This window comes from Lissotriton helveticus, chromosome 6, assembly GCF_964261635.1.
Source record: "Lissotriton helveticus chromosome 6, aLisHel1.1, whole genome shotgun sequence".
NCBI classification, from domain to species: domain Eukaryota; kingdom Metazoa; phylum Chordata; class Amphibia; order Caudata; family Salamandridae; genus Lissotriton; species Lissotriton helveticus.
Genome location: NC_136067.1, coordinates 1,753,291,754 through 1,753,305,109, shown reverse-complemented (window position 1 = coordinate 1,753,305,109; position 13,356 = coordinate 1,753,291,754). Strand labels below are relative to the sequence as shown.

Genomic DNA, 13,356 nt, shown 5'->3' with positions numbered 1-13,356 from the left:
ACCGACAGGTCTCTAAGCGCGATCAGAAAAGAGAGACACGGCCTGGCCTGCAGATGCAACGGGGCTAGTATTGGAGAGAGCCCCAAGCCTCTAGGCAGAGAACTGTTTTTAGCTTCTTCCTAAAAGGAAGAAGGCGTGCTCTTTGTGCAGTGTCTCTGGTAGTTTATTCCACAATGGGGGGATAGCGATGGAAAAGGCTCTACCCCCTTTGGAGGCAAGCCTGAAACGATGACAAGTCAGTAAGCAGGCCTCTGAGGACCGGAGCGCCCGATTCGGAGTGTAAAGTTTTAGGCGATCTTTAACATACATAGGAGCTTGTCCATAAATGGCCTTATGCGTAATGCAGAGACCCTTGAACTTGGTTCTCTGCTTTACTGGGAGCCAGTGCAGGTGTTGGAGGAGAGGGGTGGCATGGGCTCCTCTGGGCAGTTTGAATATTAGCCGGGCAGCATCCTTCATGGTAACCTGAAGTCTGGCAAATAATTTCTCCGCGAGTCCAATGTACAAGGCATTTCCATAGACAAGACGAGAGATTATCATTGCCGACACGATCAGTCTGAGAGTGGAGAAGCTCAAGAGGGGGACGAGCTTACGGAGCTGTCTCATCAGGCCGGCGCAGGTTCCCACTACTGCAGACACCTGCTGGGTCATGGACAGGTTAGAATCTACTTTAATTCCTAAGCTCTTAACAACCATGGCCGGGACTGGGTCAGCGCCCAGTTCCTGGGGCCAGAAAAGGTTGCTCCAGGGGTTAGAAGCAGTGGTGTCTTGTCCAGGTTGATTTCTAAGGAGTTGGCTGTCATCCAGTTGGTGATAAACTCAAGGATATTTTGTGTATTAGCAGGAGAGGCTGGGGAGTTGTCGATCTGGATGATGAGTTGAGTGTCATTCGCGTAGTTATAGATCTGGCAATCCATGATGTTTAGGGCGGCTATCAAGGGCTGCAGGTAGGCATTAAAAAGGAGAGGGGGACAATGCCGATCCCTGCGGGACTCCACAGGAAAGACTACCCAATTCAGACGTGTGAGCTGACAGCTGGACTCTCTGTGACCGGTCGCTGAGGAAAGATGTAAACCATTTAAGGGCTGTGTCCTGGACTCCGAGATCATGTTTCCGCGACAAAAGAAGGCTGTGATTAACTGTGTCAAATGCCGCAGACAGATCCAGTAAGGACAGGGCACCCGGCCTTTTTCTGTCAGCCCGGAACCTAAGATCGTTCAGCACTGCTAGCATGACCATTTCTGTGCTATGATAGGCCCTAAACCCTGCCTGGTTGTACTGCAGGAGGTTATTTATTTCAAGATGGTAAGATAGAGATTTCAGCACGTGCTGCTCCAACACTTTTGCCAGGAAAGGGAGTTGGGAAATAGGTCTAAACATTTTTTAATTCTTCACATCCGCACCTGGCTTCTTTAGAAGCGGGATGACACGTGCTTCTTTGAGGTTAGCGGGGACAGAACCATATGCCAGGGATTGATTGAGAAGTGAAAGTACCTCGTCCTCAATCCCTGGTAGTGCCATCTTAAAGATAGTTGGTGGGCACGGGACTGCTGGGGATCCGGTCTTGACCCGTCCCATTAAGGGGGGCAGAGAGTCAGAGGTCAGATTCAGGAAGACAGTGAGTGGTGCCGCAAACAGAGGTGCCGGGAGAACTGGTTACAGTGAACAGGGCACAGTGGAGGTGGTAGTAATCACGTTCAGTAGGTCCTTGACTTTGTCAAGGAAGAATGATTGAAACTTGTTACAATCTTTGGACTATGTGCGGGCTTCACAGTCTCTGTTTGTCTTAACTCCGAGAGTACACGAAAGGTTTCTTTTTGAGTATCCTTAGCTGAGGTAATCCTAAATTCGTAAAATTCTGCTTTCCTTGCAAGGATGGCTTTTTTATAAGCTCCAAGCGCTAAAAGGTACTCTGTGCATGAATCTGCGTTGTAGGATTTCCGCCATGCTCTCTCCTGTTGGCGGAGGATTTTCTTCAGGGCTCTTAGGGAGTCATTGAACCATGGGGCCCCTTTGCCTTTGTCCATAATTATGACTCTCCGCAGGGGGGCAACTAGGTCTATGGCCTGCTTCAACCTGGTGGACAGGGCAGTGCTGGCAGAGTCAGGATTCCCCCCAGTTGGATTGGAGGGGACAATATTTTTTAGGGTGTTAACCAGGTCGTCTGATTGGATTTTTTTCCAACTTCGCAAAACTTTCCACTCGGGAGCAGCATTAGCTACACGGTTAGTAGATGGTAACTGGCCACTAATTAAATAGTGGTCTGACCAGGCGCAGGGACTGATGTCTATTGGGCAGATAAACGAGTGGGATGACCAAACTAAGTCTAGTGTATGGCCCTTCTCATGTGTGGGAGCGTGTACCACCTGTTTAAGTTCCAGAGAGGTCAGTGCTTCGTTGAGTTGGAAGGCCTGGCTTTCCATGGGAGTCTGATCCCAGTCGAAGTTAAAATCTCCCATTATTAGTAAGCATTGGTAGCGTGTACGGATGTCACAGACTAGTTCAATAAAAGGCTCCACAGATTTGGGGGATATATGTGGGGCCGGTAAACTATTAAGATGGCTAGGCATCTAGCCATCTCAATGCTTTCTGCGCAGATGATTTTGGCCTTCAACTCTTGTTATGTAAAATTGCTACCCCATCCCCTCTGGTGCTGCCCGGTCTGTTGTAGTAGACGGCAGCATAGTTTGGAGGCAGGGAGGCAACTATATCAGAGGTTGAGGACTCCTCAAGCCAGTTTTCTGTGATGCCAAGGAGGTCTAAGGTGTTATCGTGCAGGAGGGAGAAAACCTTGAGGTTGTGTTTTTGTAAGGAGCGGGTGTTAAGGATGGCCACCTTGGGTCCACAGGGTACAGGAGTTTGGGGTGGCTTTGAGGGAAGAGCAGTGAGCCTGTGTGAGATAGTTCCCCTATGGGCTCTAAGTCATTTTTGTGATCTGAGTGTATCAGTAATAGAAGCACTGAGAGGTACAATATTATGGGCCAGACTCAGGAGGTCTTCCATGAAATACCGGGGGCAGGGGCCAGGGGTCTTGGCCCCTGGTCGGGCGCAGACGGGCTTGCCTTTGGCACACCTTCGGCGCGCCCGCTCCGTGCGTCCGCTGCGCGTCCAAGTTAGCATCTTCATTTATCCTTCCTTCGGGGTGAAGACTAGAGCGCTAACCGTGTTGTCCCCCCCAAGCTGGCTGCCTGTTCGTGCCGGTGGCGCATGTCTGTCCCTTCAATCCCCCCCAGTACCTAAATCGGCTGGGAAGTCGGCAAGGATCGTCAAAAACAGTGCGTGCAGGTAGGAGTGTAAATAACAATTAAAAAGCGAGTAAAGTTTATTTTTAACATAACAGGCTTACAGTCTCCCGGCTTCCGCCTCAGGAGAATACCAGACTACCTAGTGGTAGGTGTGATGTGTTTGAGGTGGTCTACAAAACATATTTTGTAGAAATCTGGTAATAAACCACCTTCATCTGAAGACTTTTTGATAGACATTTTCATTCATTGTGTTCATAATCTCTTACTTTTGGATGAGCTGTTCCACTTTTTTGCATCTAGGTCTTGCTATGGTAGACAATGAATGTAAGCAACTCTTTGTAACTGTTTTCAGTTTTTTTAAGTGGAGTTTGTCATATAGACAACATCAAGGCAGATATTACCAAGGTGTATTAAGAGCAAATTCGCCCATCAGCCATTTCTTCTTGTTCCCTTCCCTTAATGATCTTAAAGGAAGGGAACATTTATCTTCCTTTTTTCCCTTTCACTGTTCAGAAAAAGTTGAGGGCGCTAACCACCAAGTAACTCCATACATTTCTGTTTCAGATAGGAGTTGGTGTTTTTCCAGTATGTTTGTTATTTATGGGTTTTCTTTTTTTACTTAAATGCTGATGTAGCACCTCACAAGTTATCTTCTCCATACCCTGCATAAATGTATACTCTGTAATCAGTTGTTTTCCATATGTAACTGCAGAGGTCTTCAGACTGCTAGAATGGACTTCTTCATTAGCAGTAACAATTTAAATATAGTTATAAGCAGCCGCCTACATGAAGTACTAAACTTTGGGACTGTCCACCAGCGGGTACTCATTCTTTTAAAGTTGCATATATGCCTGAAAGAAACATGTTGTCAGATGTTCATGGCATGTAATCTCGTCAGGCTGTAATGCTACCTGTAGTTTATATTGTAGAGCTGTTCTATTCCCTCTGCATGAATTGCAGTTATGGCCTTCTCACGTAGGGTTGTGTTCATTGTCCCTCAGTTCCCTGCCCACTCTGTTCCATATCATTTACTTCTTGTCAGTATGACAGGTTTCCTCTTAAACTTGTTAACAATTCTCAAAAGAGAACATTGGTCTGGCAACCTCACTTGCCTATTTAAAACCCTGTCGGCAAGCTGAGAAATTCTGATTAATACTGTGGAAGGATTTGACTGAATATGCCCGCTCACCCCCCACTTTATTCATTTACTCTACTTGGGATTGCCCACCTCTATTGCCCCATCTTTACCATCTTCTGCTCAAACTCCCTGTTCCCAAGTAACAGAGTTAGCAGGAAGGACAGTTTAATCAGCCCCTTTTTCACACCTCTGCTGTCCCATAACTGGAGTCACTCAAGTTATCTGAGCTATGCACAGCTTTTTGCTCGTCGTCTTCTTGGGGATTCATGGAACCTCCCACAGAAGACATTCTGAAACTGTAAAATCACGGATTGTTGGAACTGGCACTTTCTGGTTGGCTGAGGCAGTACCCCAGCCAGGCAGAGCCTACTACTCCTGACAGGGGTTAGTGATTGCTCACCCTTGGGTAGCTTGGCACTGAGCAGTCAGGCTTACCACAGAGGCAATGTGCAAAGCATTGGCACAGCACTCATGCATGATGAATACCTTGAGCGTCACAAAAGAGACTTCACATGTGATGTATGTAAATGCTGTTTATATTCAACACACATAATAATCAACACAACATAAACATCATGCCATTTAGGCATAAATCACCCTGGTGAATTGTTACTAGCACCGAGGCCCACCCGTGTTCAACTGACATCAGTAACTTGGGAAAGATCCTAATCTCCAACCCCCCCAGCAAACGTATGCGTTGCCATACAATGTCCACCTTTGCAGTTATTATAATTCAATACCATACAGATATGGGGTGCACCGTGGGTCACAACAAGTTTAAAAGTATGTACATACCACAAATTATAACACTTTTTAGCCGCTCCATAGGCTGAGGCTGTGCGGGTAAAACCAATGTAAAACATGGTGTTATTCCGGCAAGAAGTCAACGTATCAGGCAAACTGCTGTCCACTGTTGTGAATCACGGGCGGTTCCCCACTGTCACTCACACACACACACAAACACACACTCCGCACCGCTATGCGGTGCAATGGAAACAGACAGGTACAACTGATACCCCCCTCCGGCATTAGGTCGCAAGTAGCTGAAGTCACTCCTAGACAGTATCGGGAAAGTAGGTAGCGGTAGGCAGCAAGGTCAATTAGGAGGCAGTTGGCAAAGGGGTTTGACAACCACTCGAGCTTGGGCTCTAAAGGGATTTCCCAGTCTAATACCCAGGTCAAGTTGGAGGTCACCCCACGCTGGAACTGCAGTAGTACAGAGCAGCTCCTCACCATATTTAAGATAAAGTACCCTCCCCAGCTCTGCTGTAGAGCAAATGGGGGAGGATATCACTCCTATCTGCCATTAACAGTGTCTGGTGTAGTAGGCTCTGTGCAAGTATTTGAATTAGATTAGGCGATAGTTTGATGAAATTGCAGCGCCACGGGTGACTGCTAAGGCCTCCGTCCAGACATCTTCGTTGAGCTCTTCTATGTCTCCCTTCCACGCCACCCACAAGTGTCGGTAAGGTAGTGGACTGTGTGTTACCAAGGTCTGATATACCTGCTGAATCTTATGTGGCCCCATGTCCCCTGGTAGCATCCTACTCTCCAATGGATGGGGTGTAGTCAGGCAGCCATGCTAACCCTAGGGTATGGGGAAAAGGGCAAATGGTAAAGGGGTTTGGCAACCACTCGAGAAGTTCACCCACAGGATGTGGCTCCAACACAGGTGTGGGGCGATAGACGCTCACTTCAAATGGGTCCCCAAAGGCCTTCCGGCACCAACCCAATTATGCGAAGCAAGAGGGGGGGTCACACAGTCACTTGACCCATTTCCAATCATTCTCTTAAGCATTCCTCCAGCCCAGTCACTCCCATCATTCATGCCTGAGCTGGGCAATACTACCTGGTAACACTTTGTCGTCGGGAAAAGCCTGGTGAGGAAAGGGCAGATGAACCGCTATGCGTACAGAACGCATTAGGTAGATAGACTGATAAAATCTGCATTTTTCTAAGTTATTGACATAGGAATGCATACACTTTCCAAGAGAGTGTACTCGTTGAATCATTATTGTCCTCTGCCTTAGATCTAATGAGAGGAGACCTGGGTATGCTACACATGGGCAAATTCAGTTACTAATTATTATACATTTAAACTGGGAATTATAAACATCTACAATCAGGTTTTGTACCTTTTGTAGCTTCCAAACAAAACAGCCATTTATGAACCTTATAGTTTGGCAGAAATAAAGTCCACATACACCCTATTAAACATAGAACAAATGAATGTGGCCCCTTTCACCTATTAACTAGTTTTTTTTTCAGGATTGTCATTTCCATACAATGTACTGCATTTCATTCTCAAAATTCTCAGAAGTACAAACCCGTAGGCTGGTATGAAGCGATGCAAAATGCACAATTGTTCCATGCATGGAAGCTTCCTTATTTCCACATTTGTTTAACCCCCTGGCTGCGGCCGGAATTCTGCGCCTGTGCGGCACGTTCCGATCGCGGGCGTGGTCATGACGGCTCCCGCCGTCATCAGCACACGCCCACTGTAACTGATGACGACCGGGAGCCGTCATCAGCACCGAAGGGGTTAAATGAAGAGGAGGATGACCCTATGTTTTCAGTACAGCTAATTGAAAACCTTCTTTGAAACACTCCCTTCTGTGCAACTGTTTATCATTGCACAAAATGTGTGCCGTGCTTCTATGTCAGTGTTGAATTGTATCTTATATGTAAACCCCACTATGTCAATCCCTACACATCATGAACTTCTGAACAACGGTTGTTATTTAGTTTTAACTAATTTTACTTGGTGTCATCTGATTCCCAGCCAACCTTTCCTGATACTAGTTAAAAAAAATAATAGTGTTGTAGAAGAACCTTGTATTCCCCTCGTAAACAACTAATCGGTAATGTTTCTTGGCCTCATATTAGTATGAAGTACAAGCGTTTTGACTACCTAAATAAACTATTGTACGTTTTATTACAAAAAGAAGTCCTGAGATATATAATCTGCGAACAGCCAGAAATGCTTAAGAAGTGCATTGGCTGTTATATATGCAGTACCCCACACACTTTGCTGATATAGTGCAAACAATATTAAATGAATTTGTAACAACTGGTGCTGTGCATCTTTTTAAGAACATCAGATCTAGTTCGGTGCCTGGATTCAAACAGAGTTCGAACTGATTCCATCATTTTAACACTCCTTGTACGACAGTATTTCTGGAGGAGTCCAGTCCATTCTACTCCTAATCGATGTGGAATCATCATCGTCTTCTTTCTATTCCCTCAAGGAAACCAACTTCATGGCACGTGTGTATCCAGTTGGAAAAAGATGCTGAGAAATTGTTGCTTGTTACATTGGACATGCTTGGCTATCTGAACTAAGTGAAAAATGGATGCTAACCTTCTGAAAAATGGACACATTACAAGTAAGACCTGTGTTCTGGTGCGTACATTGTCCTACTGAGATCATCCTGGATTTAACACTAGAACAACTACTGGAACTACCTACTGCTTGTTTAGTTGCAGAGGCCATGATTCAGCCACTACATGAGCTCCATAAATGATGCCAAACACTACTTCTGTCTCCCCAACATGAAGTGATGTATGATGGAGTGTTATTAATGGGGGTATCTAATTGGCAGAGGTAGGTACCTTTGACCAAATAGGGACCCTTGCTTCTAGTCAAGGTAAGGGGGATACACACTTTAGATAACCCCTACTTACCCCCCTTGGTAGCTTGGCACGAGCAGACAGGCTTATCCCAAAGGCAATGTGTAAAGTATTTGTACCAACACTCACAGTAACACAGTAATAACACCGCGAATAGACACCACACCAGTTTCGAAAAATAAAATATCTTTATCTAAACTAAAGACCAAAACGGTAAAAATCCACAAACCGATACAGGAAAGGCTGTTGCAAAAATATGCTTGTAGATGGTAAATACGACACTTTACTCTCAAAGTTCCTTGGATGCATAACGCAGAACAAAGAAAAGGGTCGCAGAGAAAGTGATGTGTTGATTCTTCCTGAGCTCCGGTTACGATGCGACAAGATGGTGCCTCCATGCACTGCGATGACCTGGTGCGATGCGGCAAAATGGCGTCTTTGGTGCAATGCGACAACGTGGGGGCCGTGCGGTGAAATCGGTGGTTTCCTGAACTGCGACATCTGTGGTTTCCTGAACTGCGACAGACCCTGCCACACGCTTCTCCGTTGATGCAACTGCACCCTCTGTGTCGGTGGCACACTTCTCCGTTGATGCGGCGGCGGCACGCTTCCTCAGCAATGCAAAAGGCCCTGCAACACGCTTCTCCAGTGATGCAACTGCACCCTCTATGGCGGCGGCACACTTCTCCGGTGATGCGGTGGCAGCATGCTTCCTCAGCGATGCTTCTCCCTCGTTGTGTCTTGCTTCCAGCTCCCATCAGCAAAGGCCTCACACACAGCTACAGGCACCTCCTGGCAGGTGAGAACTCCCAGTAAGGAAGTTCAAGGAAGCTGGGGGTGAAGTCCTTTTGATCCGGACTTCAAAAACAGGAGGCCAGAACTTCTCAGGCCCTTGGGGACTTTGCTTCAGATGGACACAGCACAATCAATCAATCAGAGTACTTGTAGAGCGCGCTACTTACCTGTGAGGGTCTCATGGCGCTGAGGGGAGGGGGTGCTGCTACTGCTCGAAGAGCCAGGTCTTGAGGAGCCTTCTGAAGGTGAGTAGGTCTTGGGTCTGCCGTATGTGGGTAGGGAGGGTGTTCCAGGTCTTGGCGGCGAGGTAGGAGAAGGATCTGCCGCCGGAGGTCGTTCGTTGGATGCGGGGGACAGCGGCGAGGGCGAGGCTAGCGGAGCTGGCGGCTGGGAGTGTGGAAGCTGAGTCTGCTGTTAAGGTAGGCTGGTCCGGTGTTGTGGAGTGCTTTGTGTGCCTGGGTGAGGAGCTTGAAGGTAATCCTCTTGTCGACGGGGAGCCAGTGTAGGTCTCTCAGGTAGGGGGTGATGTGGCTGCGGCATGGGATGTTGACAATCAGTCAGGCGGAGGCCTTTTGGATGCGTTGTAGTCGTTGTAGGTGTTTGGCTGGGATTCCTGCGTAGAGTGCGTTGCCGTAGTCCAGTCTGCTGCTGACGAGGGCCTGTGTCACCGTTCTTCTTGTTTCGGTCGATATCCACTTGTAGATCCTGCGGAGCATGCGGAGGGTGTTGTAGCAGGAGGAGGAGACGGTGCTGACCTGCTTAGCCATGGAGAGGGAGGAGTCGAGGATGAATCCTAGGTTGCGTGCATGGTCGGTGGGTGTTGGTGCTGTTCCAAGTGTGGTCGGCCACCAGGAGTCGTCCCAGGCTGAGGGGGTGCGTCCTAGGATGAGTACATCCGTCTTGTCCGAGTTCAGCTTCAGACGGCTGCTCCTCATCCAGTCGGCGGCACAGCACACAGCAAAGTCCCTTGGTCCTCACCTCAGTAGAAACCGCAAACTGCAGGCTAACCCCAGACACACAGCAAGGGCAGTACTTCTCCTCAGCCTCTTCAGCTTTCCTCTTTGGCAATAGGTTCCTCTTGATCACGAAGTAGTCTGACTTACAGGGGTTTCAGCTCTACTATTTATACCCCAAAAGTCTTTGTTCCCTATGTGTGAGGGGTCCTGGACCCAGTCCAAGCCAGTTCTGGGTGCCCTCTGCCAGTGCACAACTTCTTCCTTTGTCAGGGAGGGCCATTGTCTTCCGACACACCGCAGGAGGTAGAGCAAGCGTTGTGGAAGGCATGCACAGCCCTATTCAGGCCCAGGTGCTACTCCTCCCACCACTCCAAATGCAGATCAGCCTATTCAGCCTAGTGCTTACTCACCCAGACTCCTGGAACCACCCCAGCCTCTGTCACTCTTAAACCAGACACTCAATCCACAAACCGGCAGAGGCACACAGAAAGGTGGAACAAGAAAATAGGCATTTTTAAAAGTGCTATTTTCAATAAAAGATGGGTTATTAAATTAATTCTGAGTTCAGGGGTAACAGACTCCATGTTTCAATCTCACTCCTATGGGAAGATATGTTGGTAATATGTTGCACAGCATTCCCCATTCCGTTCTATAGGCAAGATAGTCTTTCAATAGTGAAAACCGAAATTGGCAGTATTTCACGATCAGGAAATGTTACACACACAAGTACATGTCCTACCTTTCACATACACTGCATCCTGCCCAGGAAGGTACCTTGAGCCTACCAAAGGGGTGTCCTATGTTTAAGAAAAGGAAAGGGTAAGGCCTGGCAAGTGGGTACAATGGCCAGATCGACATGGCAGTTAACAAACTGCGCACAGGCAATGCAGTGGCAGACCTGAGACCTCTTTTCAGCACTACTCATGAGGGTGGCACAATCAGTGCTGCAAACCCACTAGTAGCTTTTGATTTACCAGCCCTGGCACACTTAGTGCACTTTACTAGGGCCTTACTGGTAAAACAAATATCCCAATTATGGATAACCAATCACAATAACAATTTACACAGGGAGCACTTACACTTCGGCACTGTTCAGCAGTGGCTAAGTGCCCAAAGAATGTAAACCAGAAACGAAATCCAGCACAGTGTCAAAAATACAGGGAGTAGAGGCAAAAAGTCTGGGGAAATCATCCCAAGGATGCCAGGTCTAACACAAAGCAAGTGCACCCATGACATTTTTCGATACCTCGCAAAGAGTGGCTCGATGCACTGTTGGCATTTGGACCCCCCCCCCCAAAGTCGAGCTTACATCATCAGCTTGTGTCTCCATTGAACCCATGAGTATTGAACCATCAAATGTGCAGATTTATGAAAATAGGTATTCCTTACTTGCCCTCTACAATGACCACACCTATTCTGTCTATAGACCAGAGGATATCAACATGCCCTCCGAGGAGCAGAATAGTGAACTATGTTTTTCTTTTTTTTAGATTCAATATCACGCTGGTTATGGATCGACTGGGAAGACGTCTCTTCTTTTTCACAGTTTTTTTTTTTTTTTTTTGCACATGTCAAATCGGGCACATTCCATTACTTGTAAATTTGGTCGCCAAAACGCATCTCTCCGTAAGATAATATGCACTAGATGCATGCTTGAAACTATGCAAGGCTTAAAGTAATCCTGCTTCGGTTCAAATAAAAGCAGATGTTATGTTGTTGAATTGTATTTTATCTTTATTCTGTAGAAGCAGAGGGTTACCGATAGTTGGATATGCATTTAAAATAAAGAGAGCATAAATATAGGTATGCATTAACACATTAATCATCTCCCCATTTGATTTGGTACGCCACAGTGACACCATATTTGAACGTACAAGCTGGGGATCACTTAATGTCCCTAAGGTCTGACTCCTATCCGGTCAGACCCTCAAATCAATCTTATATCGCACTCCTTCCAAATTATGTTATATCTGTGATAAATAATAATAACACAAATGTTGTCTTCTGCTCTTATTCGTTGAACTTAGAAAGGTACAGAAAGTGTCAAGGCATTCTTATAATGACCCAGATCAATATGGCAAGGCCATCAAGAAACATCCCTAGATAATTAATCAAAGAGGTGTAGTTCAAATTGATGTCCACTCTTCTCCTAATTTTCTTGAAGATATGTGTAGGACCCCTTCTTTGGTCCCTGTAATCTAGACCACATTCCTAAAACTGTTAAAGGTCTTAATCCCTAATAACTTTTTAGTATTTAAGGACCACAATTTGACCCCTGGGGAGAGAGGTCCTTCATCACAGATTATCCTGCAAGGTACAGTTCAAAGACTATCTTGGTTATTGCTGGCATTTAGACAAGTTGATAAGAAACAATGTACCTGAGGAGAGCAGCTACCTGAGCGTATGTTTGCCTTTCGTAGAGTACACTTCCTCCACGGCTCTTTTGATAACAGCCCAAGCTGTCAATAAGGTATGCACTATGCAACTTCTCCTCAAGAAACTCTAGTCCTCATGTTGCTCTACTACATACGGGAAACAGCCTCTACAACGGAAGCGTTACAACGCATGCCATCACCACGCGAGTTAACTCCAACACCTTCCTTTCTGTTGCACACACTGGAGTTGGAATAGTAAATTATACTATTCCAATTTCCAGCGCCCTCCCGACAGCAAGTCGGAGTAAAGGTACGAGTTGTAACGTCATGCATTGTAATGGCATGCGTTGTAACGTCATACAACCCTACATACTTTCCTAGGGTAGCGCATGGAAGTAGGGTTAGCGTGTTAGGCTTTTATATGACCGTTTAATCATGCTAGAAATGTTCGTTTTTTCTTTTTGTTTGCATTGTGCTTCCTTGGTGTTTTTATGATATCGTGTGTGATTGTAGATGTACTAAAAAACTGGTTCACTATGTTCTAATAAAGACTGTTAGTTAAACGTGTCTGCTCTTCTTAGTGCTGTGTGTGTGATAATATGAAAAGCGAAATAGGTTTACTCTTGTCACGAGGCCCCTGATCCCTTTTCGGGGATTGTTAGTAACCGAATAGCAATGATTTAACTTCATCTGTGTATTGAGTTGAGATCTGCGAGACCACAATAACCTTTCTTTTCTTTTCCAACTGTTTGTAGAGAACTTCAAGGTCGAGTACAACTTTTACTCTTCCTCCTGGAATCAGTTATCCCATCCATGTACCAGCTGGAGTCACTCTGCAAACAGCATCTGGTAAGAATGCATTTATGAAGGTTTATTTTGACTGTTATTCTTTACACTTCTAGAACAAATTGTTGAAAAAAGCAAATCGGTAAGCTCATAAGATATTGCATTGGTAGTTAAGAAAAACATTTGCAATAATTAACCAGGCTACACAAAACAGAACTGAACAGGTTGGAGTGGTATCGGTCTTGTGATACGTAACATAAACGCAGTTAATGAGATTACATTTAGGCTTGTGCTATAACAAATATTAGAACATGAATGTACAAACTAATGAGTAGCCAAGAAGAGAAAATTCTAGACGGGGACTTGTGCAGTGTACTAAGACTGCTTGGCCAGAGCTCCACACACGCCTTTACGGAGTACATTTATGGTAT

General features: G+C 46.1%; 1 protein-coding gene across 10 annotated transcripts in view; it reads left to right on the top strand.

Moving 5' to 3' along the window:
- GTF2A1L (general transcription factor IIA subunit 1 like) overlaps nucleotides 1-13,356 on the top strand; it is a 1,231,875-nt gene that overhangs the window by 399,948 nt on the left and 818,571 nt on the right. For all 10 annotated transcript variants that reach the window (XM_078649641.1, XM_078649637.1, XM_078649635.1 and 7 more), the window contains one exon: nucleotides 12,895-12,988. In XM_078649641.1, the coding sequence (XP_078505767.1) occupies nucleotides 12,895-12,988 (94 nt within the window). The remainder of the gene's footprint in view (nucleotides 1-12,894; nucleotides 12,989-13,356) is intronic.